The sequence below is a fragment of the Cricetulus griseus genome, chromosome 2 (genome assembly GCF_003668045.3).
Source record: "Cricetulus griseus strain 17A/GY chromosome 2, alternate assembly CriGri-PICRH-1.0, whole genome shotgun sequence".
Taxonomy (NCBI): Eukaryota; Metazoa; Chordata; class Mammalia; order Rodentia; family Cricetidae; genus Cricetulus; species Cricetulus griseus.
In genome coordinates this window covers 20,751,860-20,775,873 of record NC_048595.1, presented here as the reverse complement: position 1 = coordinate 20,775,873, position 24,014 = coordinate 20,751,860, and the positions used below count along the sequence as shown (strand labels likewise).

The 24,014-nt window shown below is 47.9% G+C and overlaps 1 protein-coding gene across 2 annotated transcripts; it reads right to left on the bottom strand.

Moving 5' to 3' along the window:
• Window positions 1-2,216: 2,216 nt before the first annotated feature.
• Window positions 2,217-23,106, bottom strand: Sesn2 (sestrin 2). 2 transcript variants are annotated; one of them, XM_027399515.2, is made up of 10 exons: window positions 22,705-23,106; window positions 13,993-14,058; window positions 10,788-10,988; window positions 10,255-10,437; window positions 9,942-10,154; window positions 8,685-8,835; window positions 8,140-8,258; window positions 7,448-7,638; window positions 4,617-4,761; window positions 2,217-4,035 (listed from the first exon to the last, which is right to left on the bottom strand). In XM_027399515.2, the coding sequence occupies exons 1-10, from the start codon at window positions 22,792-22,794 to the stop codon at window positions 3,949-3,951; spliced, it is 1,446 nt and encodes a 481-aa protein (XP_027255316.1). In that variant the 5' UTR covers window positions 22,795-23,106; the 3' UTR covers window positions 2,217-3,948. The 2 variants fall into 2 exon arrangements, with proteins under 2 accessions (XP_027255316.1, XP_027255317.1); XM_027399516.1 differs by having other exon boundaries at window positions 10,788-10,985; window positions 22,705-23,105.
• Between the last annotated feature and the right edge of the window lie 908 nt (window positions 23,107-24,014).

The window sequence follows — 24,014 nt, the reverse complement described above, 5'->3', positions numbered from 1 at the left end:
CCACAGTCAGTCTGGGAACAAAAGTAATACAATAAAAAGAACTCTGGGGTAAAGACCACATACACCAAAGTGGCAGAGGCAGGAGGAATATGGAAAGTCTGAGGCTAGCCTGCACAGTTACCTCAGGGATGAAGGGTTTACAAAGCTTCCATGGGAAGGGTTCTGATAGGAGACACTTCAGTTGATGGCAGTGTTCAGGGTAAGTGGAAAGCCAGCAAAAGTCTTAGCTAAGTCATTATGTGGTTTTCCCAGTGTGTTTACTAGTTCCTGGTGTTGAGGGATAATCTTTTTGTACACTGTGCAGATGTGTCTTCGCCAAGGCGCCTTCTGATTGGCTTAATAAAGACCTGAATGGCCAATAGCCAGGCAGGAAGAGGTTAGGCAGGACTTCCCGGCAGAGAGAGGGAGAAGAGATGAAGCTGGACATATGAGAGAGGTAAAAAAATCACCAGCCACGTGGCAGCCCGCAGAGTAAGAGAAATGGGCTAATTTAAGTTTTAAGAGCTAATTAGAAACAAGCCTAAGCTAAGGCTGAGCTTTCATGATTAGTAAGTCTCCATGTCATTTTTTTATGAATTGGCAGTCCAAAATAAAATCTGTCTACATCCTGGTACCAAGTATCTTGATGAAGGTCAACACTTTTAAGTAAACAGGCACAACTTAGGGAATGAATCTAACTCTTCTATGTTTTTGAAAATTGTGTGTGTGCGCACGCGTGCCTGGTATACATACATGTGTCAGGATATTTTGAGACATCTCATTATTATTATTATTTTTTTTACATTCCAATCCCAGTTCCTCCTCCCTCCTCCCCTCTTCCCATCTGCTCCATGGAGAAGGTAAGGTAGCTAGGAAGTCTACTAAGGCTGTCCCATCATCTTGTTGAGGCAGGACCAAGACACCTCTCCACCCCCACACCCCTGGAGACATCACTCTTTTTTTTTTTTTTTAACTTTTTGTTTTGTTTTTGTAGACAGGGTTTCTTTCTTTCTTTCTTCCTTTCTTTCCTTTGGTTTTTCTAGACAGGGTTTCCCTGTGTAACAGTCCTGGTTGTTCTGGAACTTGCTTTGTAGACTCACAGTTTTCCACCTGCCTCTGCCTCCCGAGTGCTGAGATTAAAGGTGTGCATCACCAGTAACCAGCCTTTAATTTTTTAACATTAAAAAAAAAAATTTTTTTCTCAAGACAGGGTTTCTCTGTATTGCTTTGGAGGTTGTCCTGGAACTAGCTCTTGTAGACCAGGCTGGCCTCGAACTCACAGAGATCTGCCTGCCTCTGCCTCCCAAGTGCTGGGATCAAAAGTGTGTGCTTTCTTTCTTTTTTCTTTTTCTTTCCAGACAGGGTTTCTTTGTGTAGCTTTGTAGAGCAGGCTGGCCAAGAACTCAGAGATCTTCCTGCCTCTGCCTCCCCAGGGCTGGGATTAAAGGCATGCACCCCCACTGCCTGGCTGCATTTAACTTTCTTAAAAGATGTGTGATTCTATTTTTGTGCACAGGTGCCTGTTAGATCCCTGGAGCTGGAGTGATAGGCAGTGTGTGGGTGCTGAGGATTGAACTCGGGTCCTCTACACAAGAGCAGTGCCTTCTCTGGTCCTTTTCTTGTCCCTATATTTAACTCTTTGATGGTCCTGCCTCCAGTTCTAGACAAGAAGCACAATGTGATGGGAAAATCCTCAGGTGGTCAAATATCCTCCCTGTCACACTGATGTCCAATAATGGGGGGAAACAGGAAGGTAGGGTGCCAAGGCCTCGGTCAGGAGAGTCCCACTGGGATACTGGCTCCATGGCCTCAGCAATATTATGTTGCCTCAATTGCAAATGTCTTCCAAGCTGGCTGCAGCTTCAGACAAGTGGCCTTCTACTACCCAGCTCGGGGCCACCTTAGTCAGAAAACAACATTGCCATTTATTAGTCCACAGTGCTAGACATGCCAAATGGGTGGCAGGATTGGCCACCCAAGCAATGGCAGACTTTGTTTTGTGGTGCCAGGAATCAAGCCCAGGACCTCACACACAAGGCAAACTCTGCCACTGAGCCTCAGCCATGTCCCAGTTGACTTCCAATGCCAGCAATCCCCAGTCTTGCGATTACTGGGCACGGGCACAGGCTGGGCAGAGGCCATGAGGTCAAGTCCATGACGCAATCACAGCTTTTGGCTTATGCTAGGATGTGAACTCTGACCTTCAGGAAATGGACAAACATCCCATTAACAAGAACTACAAAACAAACCTCAGCGAACTTTTATTTCTATTACCTAGAACTGCTTACAAGGAAGGCCAAAGACTTCTGCACTTTAACACTGAATACCCTTCCCGCCCACCCAGGGGACACCGAGCGTCATCATGTCCCTCTAGAACATATCCCCATGCTGAGATCCCCTCCCCTCTTGCCCACCTTCATTGAGGGAGGGCTTTCAAGCCTGGAGGGGGTGCTAGTTGTGTCCCGCGCCTGCACGGGTATGAAATGTGGCACACTGGCCAGGCTCCTGTTCTGCCTGGCCCAATGGAGGAGAGTTGGGAACAGCAGCAGTGTGTTCTTGACTTTCTCAGACACCTCTGGACTGGCCCAGAGGAGGCACCTACTTACTGCTGGTGGAAGGGGAAGGGAAGTCAGAATTCACAGTTGTTTTGCTATGTAAAGTGCCAGTCAGTCCTTGGCTGCTTCTGCCAAGCAATCCATTTAAATCCAGGAGAGGAGACAGATGGGACACTGGGGTGGGGGTGGTTCCCTTGGAAGGCTGACTGTAGACTAAGGATCCCAGAGGCCTTCAAGGTCTTGCAAGAAAATCAGCCTGCTGTTGATGGTTTGGCCTGATAGCATAAAGCATCAAACCTTGAGAAACTGAGGCCAACCCCTCGGTCTGCAACCGTGAGATTCAAGACATGCGGCATTTTAGCCAAGAGAAAGAGAACCTTGGTATCTGCCTCTTACTGGGTGGGCCTGGTGCCACCTGAGAAAGGCTCAGTGTTTTGGCAAGCATTCTTGGCAGAGCCCGAGGGATCAGAAGAATGGACTACCGGCCTCTGCATGGCAATACAGTCGAGAGCAGGACCTCCTCCCTCCTAGGACTTGACTCTGGCTCCAGTGAGGTCCTTAAGAGGCCAGACCTTGCCCACAAGACCCAAATACAGAGTTCATCGGCATTTACTCATTACTCTTCAGACAGCAGAGGGACCAACATGGGAACCAACTCTCCAGAGACAGTATGTTCTTTGGATGTGTTTGGCCCCTCTCCCAGGCCATACCCCAACAGGCATGGGAGAAAAGGGTATGAGGGCAAAGGAGACAAAAAAAAAAAAAAAAAAAAAAAAAAAGAAAGAAAGGAAAAGAAAAAAAAACTGAACCAATATTCAGGCAACCAAAAACCAGGCTGCCCAGCAGAACAGGCTTTGGGGAAACTGGGTGCACAGACCAGCTGTGAGTCCGACTTTCACATTGATGGGTGGAAGGCAGATGGATGGGAGGTAATGAATTGGAGAATGAGGATGGAGGGAAGGTGAGCTTCCTGGAGTGTCAGTCCCTGGAGGTCTTTGGTCCTCTCCCACAGGGGCAGTCAGGGGCTTCCCAATCCAGGACAGTCCTAGTACTTGTGTTGCCTGGGTCCCAACCTGCTGGCATGTAAATCTGAGCTCAACCCTTTCGCCTTCATCTGTTTTTAGGAGCCAGAAAGACAAGGGGGTATGGCCTCTTGGGCTTTCCTAGTCTTCCAGCTCCAGGGGCAGAGCTGAGACCCCAAAGTCAGTGCAACAATCCTGTGCAGTCCAGCAAGAGAAAGGAAGGTGTGGCTTGCCCAGGGAGCTGCACACCGCACACATGCCCATCCTTAGCATCTGGTGGATGGACATGAGACAGAGATCGTCCTGGATCTGTCTCCAGACACAGAAATCCTGTACAGAGGACACTGCCCCAGGGTTGGCTGCTCCGGGTGCTGGTCCTGCGTGGGAGGGAGTCAGGTCATGTAGCGGGTGATGGCACGGAGGGCATAGAGCAGGGCTGCTTGCATCCGGGCCTCCAGGAGCAACAAGTTCACGTGAACCTGGGGCACAGAAAGAGGCTTGCTCACAACTGCTCTGCAGCCCTCCCTCCCAGTCTACCAGTTCCCTGGGCACTCACCTCACCCACGCCTCCCACCGAGATGCCCCGACCTGTGCTAAGAAGGCTCTGTGCAATCTGGTGCAGTGACTGCTGAGGAAGCCCCCTGTCGTGACTAAGTACCTTATCTCCCAAGTCTGAAAGAGCTACCATTAGCTGGCTGCAGTGAAGGATCAAATGCTTCCATATATAGTCTCATTGTGCCTTCCCAGCTTTGAAGCCCAGGCAGTGTCTCTTCTCATTATAAAGGGGAAAAGCTCAAAGACGCAAAGTCACATGTCCAAAGGCACAGTGCTCCTATGTGAGAGAAACTGATTTGAACCTATGCCTGCCAAACTGCCACTCAAAGTCTGTGGGAACAGGCCCCCAGGTGCCTTATTTGAATGAAGTCTGAAATCACACAGTGGAATAGGATTTAACCAAGGACAACAGGCCCAGGTTCCCACTGTGATCCTCACTGGGTCCTACTCTCTAGCTCTTCTACAGGCCTGGCTTGGCTGTTTTTCACATCCACATGGCTGTTACCTTCTCTGAGTGGCGGAAGTGCCTCCAGAAGAGGTGGTACATCCTGCGGGTTGTCTTCTCTGGGTAGCAGGCCACGGTCTTGATGTAAATTTTGAGGTTCCTTTCCAGGAGTTGGTTTACCTCCCCATAGTCGTAGTCATCGTATCTGATGGAAAAGACCCGGGCAGCGTTACTCAAGCCCTGATCTCACAAGCAGAGTGGCCCACTCACCCCACCCTACAGAAGGAGGAACAGAGAGTGGCCAGAAAAGCCAGAAGGTAAGAAGCAATCAGAAGCCTGGTTCCTCTCGGAAAACAGCTGACATCATGCGTCATAGGTTACCAGGCTCACAGAGGACTACTCTAAGTAACACTAACAATGAGCACGCACTATTGAATTCTGACTGAGCCGGTGACAATCCTACAAATTACATACTCTGTCATATTCAATATACTGTGTTCATCAATTTCATTTTACTGAGATTCAAAGAAGGCATTCCCTCCACAGCAGGGAATGACTTCAAATCCAGCTCTCCTACACTCACTGTGACAGGAAGGTCAGTGGTGATCCTGGAGAACGAAGCAGTGGTGGGAAAAAGGAGACACAGCTAAAACCAGACAGGCAAGCTAAGGTCTAGCTAGAGAAGGCAATTAACTGCTTCAAAATCCAACAGCAAGTTGGCAATGAGTTTAGAAGCCGCTTGTCTCTCCTCAGTGTAGTTATGCATGTGCATAGGGAAAACCAGGAAGGAAACACCTGAATACAATAAAATAAGGTGACCTCCTGCACAATTTTGGTGGGTTTTTTGGTCTTCTTGTTTTTTTTGTTTTTGTTTTTTTTGTTGCGACAAGGTTTTGACTGTGTAGACCAGGCGGGCCTTGGAACTCCCAGAGATCTGCCTGCTTCTGCCTCCCAAGTGCTAGAATCGGGGCGTGCATCACCACTGCCCAGCAGTTTTGGTGGTTTGTTTGTTTGTTTGTTTTTTGTTTTTTTAATTTTTTAGAGTCCTGTAGTCTAGCTGGTGAACTTGTTATATAGTGAAGGATGACCTTGAACACCTAACTGATCCTCCTGTTTTTGCCTTCCCAGTACTGGAATTACAGGTATTAGTAAAAAACAAGTCAACAAAGAAAGGAAAGCCGGGGCAGGCGGTGGTGGCGCACACCTTTAGTCCCAGCACTCGGGAGGCAGAGGCAGGCGGATCTCTGTGAGTTTGAGACCAGCCTGGTCTACAAGAGCTAGTTCCAGGACAGCCTCGAAAGCCACAGAAAAACCTGGTCTCAGGAACACCCCCCCATCCCTCAAAGGCAAAAGCCTATCCCAGCACACGAAAGACTGAAATAGATAGGCTGCTGTGAGTTCATGGTCAATCTGGACTGTTGTGAAACCCTACCTTAAAAATAAATGAATAAATAGAGTTTTTTATATATCTTAGATAAACCATTTTATTTCGAGGATTCATCAATGAGAACTCGTGTATGAGACTAGTCAGTGCGAATAATGTTTATAAGAGTAAAATCTGCCATCGGGGGTGGTAAGCACATGGCTGTAATCTCAACACCTGGGAGGCCAAAGAAACAGGGGGTCCCAAATTTGAGCCAACAGAGACTCCTTCTTGGGGGTGGGGAGAGGAGGAACTTAGGAAAAAAAAACCCTAACAATAGAAAAGAAAAACAAGAAACAACCCTGCAAACAACCTAAATACTCATATAACATCACTTAATAAAAAATTTTCCTAAACAAACAAACAAACAAACAAATAACAAATAGACAACAACAACAACAAAACCACCAGTCAGTGGACAGACAATATGGCTCAGTGAGTAAAGGAGCTTGCCATCTAGAGTAGTGATCCCGGTTTGGTCCCTCTGCCCCATACAGTGGAAGGAGAGAAACGACTCCAGCAAGTTGTGTCCCACATGAGAATGTATACACATACATAAAAATAAATAAAACTTTTTTAACTAGAAAAGATTTAACAAGATAAAACTATATAAATCACTGTACTATATTGTACAGAGATGACCAGACTTAATATTTTGGTGGGTAACCTCCCACATGCCTGACTCCTGGTCATAATTTTCATGAGCTGCATAACAGGTTACAATGGAAACATCATTATTTCAAGTCTGTTGCTGATGGGTATCTGTGTTGTCCTTACTGACTACAGGAAAAGATGTGCTATTTGGAAATTTAAACACGAGTCTATAGCAGGATGGTGGTGGAGCACGCCTTTAATCCCAGCACTCGGGAGGCAGAGGTAGGTGGATCTCTGTGAGTTTGAGGCCAGCCTGGTCTACAGAGTAAGTTCTAGGACAGCTAGGACTGTTACACAGAGAAGCCCTGTCTTGAAAAACCAAAAAAATATGTGTCTATGTAGTGTGTACATTTGATGTTTGTATTTGTGTAGAGTGCACAATACAAACACACATGAACCCATAGCTAAAGTGCTTTGGTCGAGCAGGCCTTTAAGCCCCAGCACCTAGAAGCTAAGGCAGCAGGAGTGTCAAGAGCTCAAGCCTGACCTGAAGCATACAAGTTCTAGGCTAGTCTGTGTTATACCCTGCTTCCAAACATCAAAAATAAATAAGTAAAATGACATAAAACAACATAAAGTGCCTAGCATGCACAAGGTCTTAGGTTCAATTCTTTGTATTACAAGCCAAACAAAGCAAAGCCCAGTTATCTCTGGGAGAGTGCTTAAAGAGGCTTATTAGCTTTAAACCTGCAAAGACATAAATTGCCTTGAAAGATTACTATAGGCAAGAAGAAAAGAAAAACTAAAAGTGACAGTATGCTCAAGAAAGATTGATGGCATACACATGACCTGAACCTGGAGAGCACTTGCTCACCTGATGCCAAAGACACAGTGGATGTAGTTCCAGATGGCCCTTCGGAGCATGGAGGTGTCCACACCACTGTGCATGGCGATGGTGTTATAGGTGAGGCTGTAGGCTACCTGAAACTTCTCATCCAGCAGCTGTCCTCCCTCAGGGTAGAGCCGCTGGATCAGTGAGTAGCCATGGTCTTCCCAGGTATAATCCTGAGGAATAAGGGAAGAGGTCAGGGAGCAAGACTTGGGAAACCCAAGGCTGACCAGAGATCTGTCCTCTGGAACGCTAGAATTCACACCTTGCTTTGCATAACATACCCTCCCTACACCACAATCTGATACGCTATGGACGGACCTGAGAGACCAAGCAGGTGAACCAGGATGATGACTTTTCCCCTGGATTGGGATCTCTTAGGTCTTCACTGCCCTTATGGGTTTTTGTTTTGTTTTGTTTTGTTTTTGAGACAGGGTTTCTCTGTATAGCCCTGGCTGTCCTGAAACTAGCTCGTAGACCAGGGTGGTCTCGAACTCACAGAGATCCACCTGCGTCTGCCTCCCAGTCCTGCGATTAGAGGAGTGCGCCATCACTGCCTGGCACACTCATGGGTTTTTGTGGGGAGAAGGTATCCAACTTTAGAACCATTGCAAGCACTTGCCTCTGCTTATATGCAAATCTAAGGAAATGAACACCACTAGTGCAGGGAGCCTCACCTGGGCTCGGAAGGTAGGCGGGGCCTGAGTCCCTCGACGAGTGAAGTCTTCATACCCAAATGTGGGGTCTTCCACAAAGCATAGAATGTCTGGGTGTGGAGAGGTCTCCAGGATATCCGCTGAGGGCCATAGCAGAAAGAGGAGTCAGAGAAGCTGAGCCTAGAGCTCCACGTCATCAGAGAGGTAAGGGGAGCAACAGTAGGGGACCACAGAGAGCCTCTCCCCACACCAAGTGGGGAAGACTTTAGTTAGAGCCACTCCTGGGGAGGAGGAGACTCCTGCCCAAGAACCAGGAAGGCAAGGCGCCCTGTAACAGTAATAGTGGTAGTTCTATAGCATGGCTCAACCTGGGAAAGGCTCTAAGCTTGGCTCCATCTACCCAACACTAACCCTGAAGGGCTAACAGACCAGGACTCAAAGGCAGATCTGAACACAAGGCCATGCAGAGCCTCTTGGAAGGAAGGCATGGTGCATGGAGGTGTCTGCTCCCATCAGAAGGGTAGGGAGAGAGGCAGTCCCTAGCACAGACATCTGTGATCCTGTACCTGAGGGGGTTACCAGCAGACTTTCTGATTTCTCCAGCTCAAAACGGTTCTCCATTTCCTCCTGGGAAGCTCCCTCATCTCGCAGCAGGCTCTCCTGCAGCTGCCTCATGCGTTCCATCAAGGCTTCTACATCACGGGCGGCTTCGAAGCCCTGTAGGAAGAACCCAGGAATTACCATCTTGTCCTCCTCCCTTCACGGTCCTCTGGAAAGCTCCACTCAGATTTGATACATTCTAGGCCTTCCTGAGTGATCAGAAAGAACTAGGGTGTTTCTGAGCCAGCTACCACACACAGGGCAGCACATACTCTGTGAGTCTTCCACAGGGGTTGGTTTTGTTTGTTTTTTGAGACAGGGTGTTATTCACTGTGTAGCCCTACCTGTGCTGGAACTGAGGATGTAGATCAGGCTGGCCTTCAACTCAGAGATCGTCTGCCTCTGCCTCCTCAGTTCTGGGATTATGGGAGTTTCTGTTGATTGGTGGTTTTTGTTTTTTGAGACAGGGTTTCTCTGTGAAACAGCCCTGACTGTCTTGGACCTCACTCTGTAGACCAGGCTGGCCTGGAACTCACAGAGATCCACCTGCCTCTGCCTCTCGAGTGCTGGGATTAAAGGCGTGCAACACCACAGCCCAGCAGCCAGTGCTGTTAACCACTGAGCCATCTCTCCACCCCCTGTTGTTTGGTTTTTGGTCCTGTTGCTGATTGAACTCACACAGACTAGGCAGTCACCACTGAGCTATACCAACGCCTACATTTTGTATAGTCAACGGGACAAAAAATGTCAGACATGGTGGCTCACTTCTCTAATCCTAGCACATTGAGAAGATGGGGATATAGGAGATCACGATGAGTTTGAGGCTAGCCTGGGCTACAGAGTAAGACCCTGCCTCAAAAATAACAATAAAACCAAAAACATCCACAAACAACAACAAAAATCAGCTGGTGCCAAGAGGTGGTGTCCTACACCTTCAATCCCAGCACTCAGGAGGCAGAGGCAGGTGGATCTCTGTGAGTTCAAGACCAGCCTGGTCTACAAGAGCTAGTTCCAGGACAGCCTCCAAAGCCATAGAGAAACCCTGTCTCGAAAAACAAAACAAAAAACCCAACAACAAAACAAACAAACCAGAGTTTAAAGCCAAGCAATTTTGCTGTAGCCTCTCACTGTGAAGAGACTGGAAAGCCATGGTTTCTATTCCCAGGGCAGAGGCCGCACCAGCTTTCTCCCACACGAAAGCAAGATCCAGGATCACGACTTACCCCAGAGTTGTTCAATGGGTCTCCACTTGGGGGACTTCCGTGCTCACTGGGGGGCGAGGGTGCCTGTGAGGCAGGACTTCCCTCTGCGTCTCCTTCAGGAAGTATTCCACAGCCAAACACGAAGGAGGCCAGGGAGTGGCAGTGTGTGAGCAGGACCAGAGCTTGGATGAGTTCAGCCAGGGACCAGCTGTGCTCTCCAGTCTTCAGTAAGGCCTGGAAGGGAGAGAGCGCTAACCCACTTAGTGGCTGCCCCTGAGCGACTCCAGCCCAGCCCCCAGGCTTCCTCAAGGAGCCAACCTTCCGCCTATCATACCTGGATATGCTCCTTGGTGATGAGCCACGGCCGATGTGCCAGCAACTTGTTGATCTCACTGAGTTTGCGAAGCTTTTCAGGTGCCCGGTGGAGGCCCAGCAGCCACTCCGGGTCACCACCAGTCTGCAGGAACTCGGTCATGTGGGAGCCCACCAGGTAAGAACACTGGTGGCGGGCAGCTGCCTATGGAGGGAGGTGATAAGCCTGAGTTACCCGCCTTCCGTGCCCCATTCTGGAAAGATCCCCCTGAGATCTAAGAGGGAGAAAAAAAAAAATCTATATTCTAACTTCAGCTCTGCCACCAGCTTGCTGGTCATCTGACCCCTTTGCACCTCAGTTGTCCCATCTGTAAAGAACACTTAAAGAGCCGCTCTTTAAAACCTAAAATCCCGTGGACATTATCGGGTAAAACTGAACACTTCCTCTTCACCTAAAAAAAAAAAAAATCAACTCAGGAGAGTCCCAGCAAATGAATCTGAAGCTAGAACTACCATTTGGCCACCCCTGCGAGGCCCAGGCCTGGATAAACTTACCATGATGGCAATGTAGTGACGCCAAGAGCTGGCCAGGGGCCCGTCTGTATGCAGCAGCAGATAGTGGAGACGCCAAAAGCTGCTAAGGTAGTCGGGGTGGAGGCCCATCACTACCGCCAGATTATCCACCCGCCCGGAGGACATCAGAGCCTCGAGTCCCAGGTGCTGCTCCAGGCTCTCAGCTCCTTCGGGAAGGATCTGCTAGGCAAAGAGGAGAGCATGGGTTCCCTTCTGCCCCCCACACAGACCAGCCTCTCTTTTGTTTTAAATATATAGAGTTGCATTATATAGCTATAATAGTAGGAGACTGAACACTTGCCATCCACGTCCAAAAGAGGAAACTGATTAAACCAACACTTATTAGGTACTTTATGTAAATTATACATGTCTGTCACTGTCCAAGTACTTCATATATGTATTAACTCACTCAATCCTCAAAACAGCTAGGAAATTAAGAGTTCAATTTTTCTCTATTTTTAATTTTATAATGAATGTTCTTTTCAATGCTGAGGATCAAACCTATGCCTTCACGAATGTTAGGTGAATATCCTACCACTAAACCATGTCCTCAGCTCCCGCCCCCTCCTTAAAGTGTTTTGAGACAGGGATTCTCTCTGGCTGTCCTGGAACTTAGAGATCTGCCTGTCTCTGCCTAGGGAGTGCTGGGATTAAAGATGTGTGTCTCCCCACCCCCCTTCTCCCATTTTACAGATGAAGATTTAGGCAGAGAAATTAGGAATGGTTGTTGGAGACTGGGGAGTGTGTCTCAGTGGTGAAATGAACACTTAGCACGAATGAGGCCCATGGTTTTATTGCCATCCCCGGCAATAAAAAAAAAGAATGTCAAGTTTCTCCTCTCTTCATAGGATTTCTCTCTCACATGGCAAATGCAGAAAGCTGTGGAGGGTAGGGGGAAGTGCAGAACAGTTCACAGGCCCAGAGTTTCTCATGTAGAGCTGTTTAACCTCATGGGACTTTTTTCATCACCATGACCAGTTTGTGTGGAGCTAAGGATCTAACCCCGGGCTTTGTAGATGTCAGGCATGTACTCTAGCATTTGCACCGAGGTGCACCACAGCCCCTCTTCCTCTCTTTCTTCCTTACCTTTTTTTAAATTTATTATTGTGGAGCTGGGTACCAAACCTTGGGCCTTGTGCATGGTAAACAAGTGTTCTACCACTGAACTCCATTCCCAGCCCTGACTGATTCACTCATCTAACAGATAGCTATCCAATCATGAATCTTCTTGAGTGTTTGAACTTGTCCTGTGAGGTGAATACTATTATTTTCTCCCATTAATAGATGAAAAAACCAGATCTGCTTGAAGCCACAGATCTGATAAGTGACAGGAACAGGATTCTCATCTAGATGAACTGCAAGGCCTGTTTCTTTCCTTTTTTTTCTTTTAAAGTAAAAGAAGGGTTTCTGTCGGGTGTTGGTGGTGCACGCCTTTAGTCTCAGCACTTGGGAGGCAGAGCCAGGTGGATCTCTGTGAGTTCGAGACCAGCCTGGTCTACAGAATGAATTCCAGGACAGCCTTCAATGCTACAGAGAAACCCTGTCTCAAAAAACAAAAACAACAGCAAAAAAATTTTTATAAGTGTAAAAATAAAATATAAGAACAACATGTGAGGTTAAAATGCTGGGCTAATGGCGCACGCCTTTAATCCCAGCACTCAGGAGGCAGAGGCAGGTGGATCTCTGTGAGTTCGAGACTAGCCTGGTCTACAAGAGCTAGTTCCAGGACAGCCTCCAAAGACACAGAGAAACCCTGTCTCAAAAACAAACAAACAAACAAACAAACAAATAAATAAATAAAATAAAATGCTGGGCTATAGATGTAAATGCCAATGGGTGGCTGTTCACCTTATATTACAAAGGAGGGGGAAGAGAACTTCGATGTTTTGTTAGCAGGCCACAAGCCACTTGGCCTACATGTAAGACAGCATAAATTCAAGGGCAGTCTAATCTACACAGTGAGTTCTAGGTAGGCCTGGACTAGAGTAATGCCATCTCAAAACCAGAAAAACAGGAAATGGAAAACTCCATCCCTCTACAAAAAAAATTCCTCTGTATGTGTATTCTGAAGGCATTACCATATTACCCACACACCAGAAGGCAAGCTTCAAGACAGCAAAGGTTTTTGTCTGCCTTATTCTCTATCCCAGGTTCCTAAGGACAGGTAAAGGAGTGAATGAGTGGGGGTTAGGGATGTAGCTCAGCATGGGGGGGAGGGCGGGGACATGGTGTGAGGCACTAGATCAGATTCTTAGCACAGAGAAAGGTAAATGCATAACAATGGGCCAGCTGCAGTGGCCCACATCTGTAATCCCAGCATGAAGGAGGCTGAGGCAGGAAGATCACTCACTGTGAGGCCACCCAGGCTATAGAGTTAAGACCTTTTTGCAAAATCAAAGTAACAACAAAGTGAAGGATGAACCAATTCTCTAGATGAAAAGTGTTCCTGCTGTAAAGAGAACAACAAAAACAAGCATTGAACCATGACCTTGGTTCTGTTAAATGACCAGAGTGAGCTTGCTTTCCCTGCCCCACCTTTTCCCCCCCTTTTGAAAGTCTTTCTCCTTAGCCCTGATGGACCTCAGCTATGGAGCCCAGGCTTCTTTCAAACCTATAGCAATCCCCCTGCCTCTGCTTTCCCAAGTACTAGGATTACAAGCATGAGCCACTGTGTCAAGAGAAATCAGTGCTCCAGCCACCAAAAAAACAATAAACAAACAGATGCTAATTTTAAAGCATATGTTTGGTAATATGTACCATTTTATAAGTAATCATGGGTCAGTGGAGACATGGATATATCTCTTGTCTTTTAGATCCGCCTGCCTCTGCCTCCCAAGTGCTGGGATTACAGGTGCGCACCACAACGCCTGGCTGTCTCTTGTCTTATTACATAGTTATAAGTACTAGGTTGGGAATCTCAAGTTTGGCCGTGTCACTATCATCCCCCCCACCCCCCCTACAAACACCAAGACAGGGTTTCTCAATGTAGCCCTGGCTGTCCTGGAACTCACTCTGTAGACCAGGCTGACCTCAAACTCACAGAGAACTGCCTGCCTCTGCTTCCAGAGTGCTTGGGTAAAAGGTGTGCATCACCACTGCCCGGGGGTTTCAAGAGCTTTTTTATGAAATTAAATAAATCAGGAGTGGGAAAATAAAAGATACTGATCTACCCCTCTTCCAAACTCACCTCCTCTGCTGGAATGAAGGCACTGGGTCCTCTAGGGCCTCGCCGAGCCCGGCCCTCCTGATGCTCCTGTGGAAAAAACACGTGGTGGTTATTTGGCAGGAGGATGGGGAGGACTATTAGCCCTTCCCCAACCCTGGGACAATGCGTTTCTAAACTACCTCTGAGTACATACGAGTGGAGGAGCCAGGAAGTAACATTTAGACCCGTTTGGTGAGTAGCAAATGGGAAAGCAGGTAAGAGGGCACAGCAATGCTGACCCTGCTCAGGAACTCAGCAAGGAACCAGAAACCCCAGCCTAGTTGAGTGGGAGGGACCAGAGGAAGGAAATAGACAACTGTTGTGTAGCCTATCTCCTCCAGGAGGCCAGTGTCTTTGCAGTTATAGAGGCCAAAGAGATGGCTCAGTGGGTAAAGGGGCTTGCCACCAAGTGTGAAGACCTAAATTTAATCTCTGGGCACCAGCATGTTAGAAAGAGACCTTACTATAGAGTTAAGACCTTATACATTGTCCTCTGATCTCTTTCTCGTCTCTCTCTCGTCTCTCTCTCTCTCTCTCTCTCTCTCTCTCTCTCTCTCTCTCTCTCACACACACACACACACACACACACACACACATACACACACACGCGCCAGGCTACCAGGCTAGTCTGGTCTACATAGTAAGTTGGAGCTGAGGGGGAGACCCTTTTAAAACAAGAACTCTTTATATTCCAAAGCCAGTTACCACCCTACATGTCTATGAAGAAGCTTCAATTCCTCTCGAATAATCACCTTTCTTTCCTTCTTTTTTTCCCCTTCTCTAAGGATGAACCAAGGCATGATGTTTGGCATGCTGGGCATATTCTACACTGAGCAGCACCGGTCACAGCCCTGCAAACGGTCATTTGTTTATCCTTCCCTCCATATTTTCTAGGCTATCACCACTCAGTGCCTCACCAACCGCTCCTGCCTGCAGTTGGCTGCCCTCTCCCATCCATCCACTACCCAGTATCCATCTGATACCCGGTAACCAGATTAACTTTCTGGAGTGTGAATCTGACCCAGTCACTTAAAACACAACCTCCCCTTACTGAAGCCTACCAGGTAAATAGGCAGCTCAGCCACATCCCCTTTGGAGCTTTATGGTTTTCCCAGGTCTACTGTCAGGTCTACTGTCTGCAGCTGCACAGTTCCCGGTGTTCCTGCCTCCACACACACTGTCCACTAAGGGCCTCTTCTAAGCTGCATTTTGTGGTGAGCAGGGCCAGGTCATTCATTCTGCTCAGTGAATGAAAGCAGAAAGCAAAGTGAAGTAGGGGACTCCAAGGCCGGGAGCTATTCTGACTTGAGATTATTTGAGCCACAGCCATGCATTCAATGACGCTGCTTCTCCTACTCCTAGAGACAGGGTCTGGGAGAACATTCTATTTATTCATTTAGTTTCCGAATGTCAGTCAGTGTGGGCAGTGTGGGGCTTTCCATACAAGCCTTGACATAACTGATCCAAATAATAATTCTGCCTTCACTATAAAGGGACTGTCCCCCAGCCCTTTCTCCTGGTAAGATCTAGGCTTAGTACTTCACATGTTCAAGGACTCAAAAACTATACTCTAGCCTTTTTTTTTTTTTTTTTTTTTTTTTGTAAAAGTGGCCAAAAGTCCCCTAAATGAGAGACAACCTCTGAGGTCTATAAGGTGACAAAAGAAAGAAATAAGGATTCTAGAAGGCCTTAGGTATGTATACTGGTTCTGCTGCTAATTTGCTGTGTAGTTTGAGAAAGTTACTTAAGCTCTCTGTGTCTAAATTCTAAGGATAAAATGCGACCAGGCTGTTCCTTTCAACCCATACTTTTTTGAGAGAGGGTTTCTTTGTGTAGCCCTGGTTATCCTAGAACTCGATCTGTACACCAGGCTGGCCAAGAACTCAGAAGATCCACCTGCCTCTGCCTCTCTAGTGCTGGGATTAAAGGCGTTGAACACCGCTAGCTTCCATGGAGGCCTTCAACCCACACTTCTAAGAGGTAGCGTGCTGGGCTGGTCTGAGTTCATGCAGAAACACCATAATCCCAAGTACTCCCTTTACAACTCCCCTCCTCCCTCACTTGAGAAAATGCCCAACAGCTCTGTCTGGGAGATAAGAGCTGCTGACTCCAGTGACTGGGCCTCCCTCACTCCGGAGGACCTAAGGACAGACAGAAAAAGCACAGTGGGGCCAGGCCAAACACCTGCCAGCACTGGGGAGGCAGCTGAGGCAAGAGGATCAGGAGTTTGAGGCCAGACTGGGCTACACAGTGAGATGTTGCCTCAAAACAAACAAAACCACTGGGGTGTATGTGGAATATGCAAATATTAAAATTCTAAGATGAAAAATTAAAATGAAGAGGCGAAAAAGGATACATCAGCAGCACAGGCAGAGAAATAAGGGCCTCTAGATGTTCCCAGAAGGGACAGGGAACTGCTTTGGAATTGTCTGAGCCAAGAGCCAGCACGGGGAGGAAACAATGCCCCTGGGTCCTCAGAGATGTTCTAGACCCATCAGCTCTTCCCAGCAAAACAAATAATTATAATGTAGAGTACAATTAAAGATAGGAGGTTTAGAGGCTGGGACCATAGCTTCTCTGTAGAGTGCAGCCATAGAGGGAGCCAAAAGCACAGCCCAAGTAGCCATGCCTAGTCTGCACAAGGCCCTGAGTTCAAGGCTTAGCACAAATAATAAATAAAACAAAAATTAATAGCTACACCCAGCTGGGCGTTGGGGTGCACGCCTTTAATCCCAGCACTCGGGAGGCAGAGGCAGGCGGATCGCTGTGAGTTCGAGGCCAGCCTGGTCTCCAGAGCGAGTGCCAGGATAGGCTCCAAAGCTACACAGAGAAACCCTGTCTGGAAAAAACAAAAAACAAAACAAAAAAGAAAAAAATAGCTACACCTACCAGCTATCTACATGAGCCTCAGTTTCCTCCTAGAATAATGGGAGTTTCATTGGTTAGTCACAAGGATTTAATGGGACTAAGCCACAGGATTTACCTCAGCACCTCCACCAAAGAGAGCACTTGATAAAAGTCCCCTGTCATTAACTTCATTGTTATTTCAAACAAGAGCCTCTCTGCCCCAGAGTCCATTAGCATCCCTTTGTGAAGTCTTTTGTTTTTGTTACGGAACCCAAAGTCCCACCTCCAGCAATCCTTACAGAGAGGGAGGAGGGGGAAACGCTGTTGGTGCCATTTACTATGCCATTGTTATTTCGGATACACAGCACAACACTGAGTGCTTTCCAGGTAAAATCAGAATTAATTTCTTCATTTGACAATTTTCTGATTGTATTACAAGGCAGTATGAATTACAGCTGTGAAAAGACAAAATCTCAGCCAGCTTTCCTATCACTCAGTTCCCAGGGAGAAAGCAAACAAATGATGCACAGGATGAAGCCTCACAATGAGTAATGGCAGGGTGGGAGCGAGCCTGTGTGGTATTTTAGTTTAACAGGACAGGAAAAACTACTGGAGAGGTAGGTGACCTTTGAGGTAGGTTGCGAAGGCTGCAGAGCCTGTGAAGATGGAGGGGACCAGTGTTCAGCCACGGGGGACGCTGGAACGTCCTGAATGCAAGACTAGGGGTTGGAATCCATGGCTCCAGTATCCGGAATGTTCCCTTGACCTTGACATCTGGGCAAGTCCTGGGAAAGCTGGAGGAGCAGGCTCTCACTGCCAAGAGGTGACACCACCAAACCAGCCCCCCTCCCATTCCCTGGGACAGACAGTCAATAACAATGTTGAGTAATAACAGGATTAGGTATTCCCTGGTTCCACTGGCATAAGCACTGACCTGGCATGTACTATCAGAACTTGAAGGTAAAAGGTAGGGCTGAAGCTTTCCAGATGCAAGTCACTTCTGGTCACTCAGTGAGGAAGTAAGTGGGAGAGGTGAATATAGACCAGGTTCCTGCCGGCGTGGAAGTCATTCCCTATGCTCAACAACCAAGGTTTATACAAACCAGTGACCAGAGTTTGCCAAGAATGAGAAACTCCTTATCTGCTCAGGGCCTTAGGAATTCACTACCTGTCCCCAAACACCCTCCACAGGGACTCTTTGCCTTAAGGGCACAAAGGGTCTAGTTTCCTGTTATTGCTCTTATGTCAGGTACATTAGTCCAGTAGAACTTTTGGGACTGAAGTGATGATGGTTTAGTGGTTAAGACCATTTGCTCCTCTTATGGAGGACCCAAATTTAGTTCCCAGCATCTACATTGCTGCCTCTGGCACCAGGCAGTTCAACTTCCCCTTCTGGCTTCAGTGGGCACCTGCACACATGTGCACATATCCACACATGCACACCCCCACAACGCACACACACATATATATATATATATACATACATACAAACAAACATAAAATTAAAAAGAAAATAGCTTTTGTTTTGTTTTGAGATAGAGTTTCTCTGTGTAACAGCCTAAGCTGTCCTGGAACTCCCTCAGTAGACCAGGATAGCCTTGAACTCACAGAGCCTTCCTCTGCCTGGAATTAAAAACATGTACCGCCACTGCCCAGCTCAACAAAATAACTCAAAAAAAAAAAAAAAAAAAAAAAAAAGAGTTCAGGGGCTGCAGAGATGGCTCAGCAGTTAAGAGCACTGGTTGCTCTTCCAGAGGACCTGAGGTTCAATTCCCAGCAGCCTCATGGCAGTTCATAATTGCCTGTAACTCCAGTTTCAAGGGATCTGACATCTTCAAACAGACATATCTGGAGCAAAACACAAATGCACATGAAATAAAAATAATAAATTATTTTTAAAAAGAGGAAGAAAATGTCTCTACCAGATTGGCCCATAGGCAAGTCTGTGGGACATTTTCCTAAATTAAAAAAAAAAAAAAGAGTATGAATAGAACTTTTTACATGGGCAATGTTTTGCGTCTGCACTGCCTCATACACATGCTGGTCCCTAGTGGTTCTTCATGCCCAGACACTTGACATGTGACTACAACAACAAAAATCTTGAATTTTTGCTTAATTTGAATTTAGCTTAGTTAATTTTTTGAGACTAAGTTTCGATATGTAGCCAGTCGGGATTAAAACTTTCAACTTTTATGCCTCTACACCACACTAGTTCTAAATTGTTTTGTTGTTTTGAGACAAGGTCTCACTTTGTAGCACAGGGAGGCAGGGGTGGAACTAATTTTGCAACTTTGAACTCAGGGCAAAACTCCTAAATTCTGGGACTACAGATGTGTGCCATCGTGCCTGGAGTTACCAGCACTAAATTTTGTCAGATGAGGCAACAGAGGGCCAACGAAAAATGAAGTCACACGGCTCACTGGGAAGACTCACTAGGGGATCTTTAGACCATTGAATGGTAAAAAGGACTACCTGCCTCAGGGAACACAGCTAGGCTCCTAATTCAAGCGCTTGCTAGACAGTAACTTTTGAGTTAAACCCAAGAGCTCCTGCTCCATTTACATCTGATCCTTATCAGTTTCTATGTTGTGGGGATTATTTTGCATAAGGGAGTCAATTAAATGTCTAAAAATCAACTAACAAGTGTTTAAAGTGCAATTTGAGCCCAGAAATGCCTGGCCTGGCCAAGGCCCTTTCCACTCTAACCTAAATTTCTGGAAATGGCACCAGACCTGGTCATTTAAACCCAGCATAAACTGACTTTCAGAGTACTATTCACTAGCTGCATTGGCCCCTCTGAGTAGCCCAGCTTTTGTTCTCGTTCTCTGGAGTCTGCCAGCCCCAGGACTCAGCTAGAGACCCCTGCTAAATCATTCTGCCAGCTGGGAAGGTCTGGCACTGCCCACTATCTGTCAGCTGAATCCAGATAGGAGCCCGGGTTTCCGGCTGAGGTGAAGACATAGCAGCAGCACCAGCAGAGAGGCAGACAGAATGGACGGGGCCCCAAGCTAAAATCCTTACATGTTTGACCTCACAAGCACCTCATTTCCTCCCAGCCACCCCGAGAAAAACAGAACTTGTTGTCCCCTCTTTAGAGACAAGGGACCAAAGCTCTGGCCTGGCACAGTGAATGTGGGGTTTCAGAGCCTCAACAGTCCACAAGGGTTTAGTTAAGCACTTAGTCACAGAGAAAGGTGAGCCCTGCAGGGTCACTGGTTCAGGAAAGTAAGGCAGAAAGGCCCAGCTTATGTGGAGCTAGCTCACAATGGAGAAGGGACCAGAAACAGTATCTGGTGGGGAAAGAAAAGCTTTTCTGAGGAAGTGACTCTTTGAGGAAGCTATTCTAGAATCCAATATGGTTTTGAAAACATACCACCCAACACAAAAGTCAGCCCCTTGGAATTTTTTGGAGACAGGCATATCTGAAGGCTTGACACTCTGAAGGTGGGTCTGAAAGAACTATCCATCTGGCCCTCCTCAGTCTTGGGGACTACATTCTGGAAAATGGGTACCCTGTCTTCGCAGGATTCTACTTAAAGCAGACACCTTTAAGGACATGTTTTCTCATTTATTTATTTTTTATTTTTTTTAAGACAGAGTTTCTCTGTATAGCTTTGGAGCCTCTCCTGGCACTTGCTCTATAGACCAGGCTGGCCTTGAACTCATGGAGATCCACCTGTCTCTGCCTCTGGAAGTGCTGGGATTAAAGTTGTGCACCACCAGTGCCCGGCTCTTTTATTTATTTATTTATTTATTTATTTATTTATTTATTTATTTGTCTATTTTGGTTTTTGAAGACAGTTTCTCTTTGTAGCCCTGGTTGTCCTGGAACTGGCTCTGCAGCCCCGACTGGCCTTGCATTCAGAGATCCACCTGCCTTTGCCTCCCAAGTGCTGGGATTAAAGGTGTGCAGATCGTCTTTTCTTGAGGGAGTAGAAGATATAGAATGTTGCAAGCATTACCAGCTTACTCCAATACTGTAAAGTGACTTTCTTAAATGCAGTGTTGAGGGACACCTGTAATCCCAGCACTCAGGAGGCTGAGGTGGGAAGATGGTCACAAGGTCAGCAAGAGACTGTACTAGAGAGTGAGATCCTGTCTCAAAATGGTGGGATTGGAAGAGGCTTCCTCTAAGGCACCCCATCTCCCTGACCACCTGAGATTTTCTTCCCTACCAGGCACTGTGGAGAGAAGACATGCAATGGCTCTCCCCCTCAGGCATCAGAGAATAGACTCAGGAAGTCTCTTGAGAGGCACTCGGGGTAGGGAGGGGATGTCTGCTAAGCCAATGTGACAGAAGCTAGCATTTTAATGCAGTGGCATGTTCCCTGCAATAAATATGTTCCAGGCACACAGCTTCAGGCCTTTGCTTGCATTATTATTATTTATTTATTTATTTTGGTTTATTTGAGACAGGGTTTCTCTGTGTAGCTTTGGAGCCTGTCCTGGAACTAGCTCTTGTAGATCAGGCCCTGTGCTTGTATTTTAATTTCTCCAATAATCTTTTAAAGATACCATCAAATCCCTATGCAAGAGACTGCAATCAAGTGATCACTTAACCAAGATAACCCAGTAAGAAAGTGGAGGGTGGGATCAGAATCCAGCACTCACCCCAATGCTCAGGTGTTCTCATGGACAACATTGTCCACAAAGCAAACAGACAAAAGTGACCAGAAAAGAATAGGCAGAACCGTGGGGTTGTTTCTTTACACAGATTCCTAAATCATTCGAAGAAACCATCGACCACTGGATGGAGAACCTCCAGAAATGACATTCCTCAGACATGGACAGGGATTTTCTTAGGGTCATGCACACATCTCAAGACTGGTCTGTCAATACACCAGCTCTGGCAATACACCTTCCACTGTTCTAGGCTTAGAAAAAAAAAAAAAAGAGCAATATCTTCTGTCGTATCAAGCATTCTCCAAAATCCTACACATACACAGGCCAAAGAATGAGGGTTAAGTGAAAGAAGCCTCTCTCTCAGCCCTTTAGGCTCTCAATTTTCTCATTCTGTAAAATGGGGCTACACTACAGCTTGTATTTGCCGTCTTAGACAAAACCTGTACCATGGCATACAGTAGGCGCTCCATAAAGAATAAACAGCGTTCATTGCCGAGGCTGCTGGAAGGAAAGGGGGGGGCTTTAAAACAGCATTATACCTTGCCTCCCTGCAAAGTCCCTCTAGTCTCCGAGCAAACTTTGAGGACCCTAGAACATTTTAAAAGGGAGCAGCCCGAGACTTGTTAGTCTTCGGGAGTGTACCAAGGGTTATCCGCTTTCTCCCCTAGCTCTAGCCGCTGCCGCCGAGGATCAAACGGCCAACCAAACCCCTAAAGCACTCTGGGCAATTTTCAGATCAGGGGTGCAGGTGGGGACTGGGGAATCGATCTTTGCTGGCCAGTCCCAGGTGGCCCTTCCTTTCTCGATCGGTGCACAAAACGATCCTAGAAAGAGCTCCGGGCTCGCCTGCCCCCACCCAAAGGAAGGGAATCTGCGGAAGGGGGCGGGGAGGAGGAGTGGTCGGGTCTCTCCGGCCGGGATTTGCCTGGACTTGAAGACGATCGCTCCACCAGAGCACAAACCCGGGGAGCCACGAGGAGGCGTCCCTTCTCATTGGCCAGGAGTCCGAAGGACCCCGGGAGGGCTCCGCAGCCCCCTCCCCCGCTGGGTGGGGGGGGAGGGCAAGGAGAGGGAAGAGAGACAGGAGGCTGCAGTTGATGCAACCCTAGTCCCGGCTTACGTGCTCCCAGACCCTAAGCACGGGGGCCGCTCCAGACTTAGGTCGGGACAGCCCCAAGCTCTGCTGTGGCTGGAGAAGAGCAGTGTCGCCCGACTGCTGCTTACCTCTCGGGTCCCGGGGCCCGCGACGCCGCCCCTGGCGAACGGCAGGTAGCCCTTGATCTCCGCACGGCACTCGGAGTCCGCAACGATCATGGTGTGCGCCAGGACCCAGCCGCGGGTCGTCCGCGCCTGGGGCACCCGAGGGGGTCTGGGGCGAGCGCTCGCAGGAGGCCGGGGCTAGGGGTCGCCGGGGAAGCTCGAGAACCCCGGGGTGTCTCTCGGGATACCGAGAACCGGCGCTACCACGCCGGACACTCCTTCCAGCCCGGCTTGGGGAACTGCGGCCGGCCTAGGAGGCCTGGGGTTGGTCACGCAGCAGGGGTTCTCACGGCCCGGAGTGCCTCGGAAGTCCGCAGTGGCCAGCGCTGCTCGCAAAGCCGGCGCTCCTCAGCATCCCCACCGCAGAACTGCCAGCGCTCGCCGGGCTCTGTCAGCCCGCTGCGGTCCCTGGAGGAGGGCGGGGACAAAAGAGCCCCACGGAGCAGCCAATCAGATGCCTGTTTCCCGGGGAGGCGGGGCCGACACCCCCCTCCGGAGCCAACCGTCTCGCCAATCAGCATCGAGAAGCACCTGGGAACTCTGGGAGCTGTAGTTGACCTCACACAGATGCTGCAAACTTTTGCAAGAAGGGGTAGTCAGACCTCTGGCAATACCAGATGAGAGTGACAGCCCAGGGAGTCATTAGGGCTGCGTGATGAAATGGGACTTCACCGGGCTGGGCCAAACAGCCAGGTGTGAAATCCCTTCCGAGTAAGTTCTTCAGCTTTCCAGTTCCTGGAGTGACTGATTAAGGTTGCAGATAGCCCTAACACATCCAGTTGTTCTAATTATAGATCAAATACCGCACATTTGAAGGCCAAGATCCACCACCTTGTCCCCTCAGGTCTTGAGAGATCTGCACGGTCAGAAGCACTGGAAAAGCCCTCCTTGAAAAACACCTTTGGTCGGCTGGGCGTTGGTGACACATGCCTTTAATCTCAGCACTCCAGAGGCAGAGGCAGGTGGATCTCTGTGAGTTCCAGGCCAGCCTGGTCTCCAGAGTGAGTGCCAGGATAGTCTCCTAAACTACACAGAGAAACCCTGTCTCGAAAAACAAAAAAAACAGCAAAAAAAAAAAAAAAAAAAAAAAAACCAACAACAAAAACACCTTTGGTAATCTCAAATTTAATCTCAGTCTTTATTGCTACAATTTTCCCTCTTCTGCTCTGCCTAGATGCCTTCACTCGAGTCTTCCACCCTCCAGGCACTCCTGGAAACTTTGTAACTTAGCTGTTTGGCTGGGTCTATTCTCACATATCCCTCTGGCCACTCCT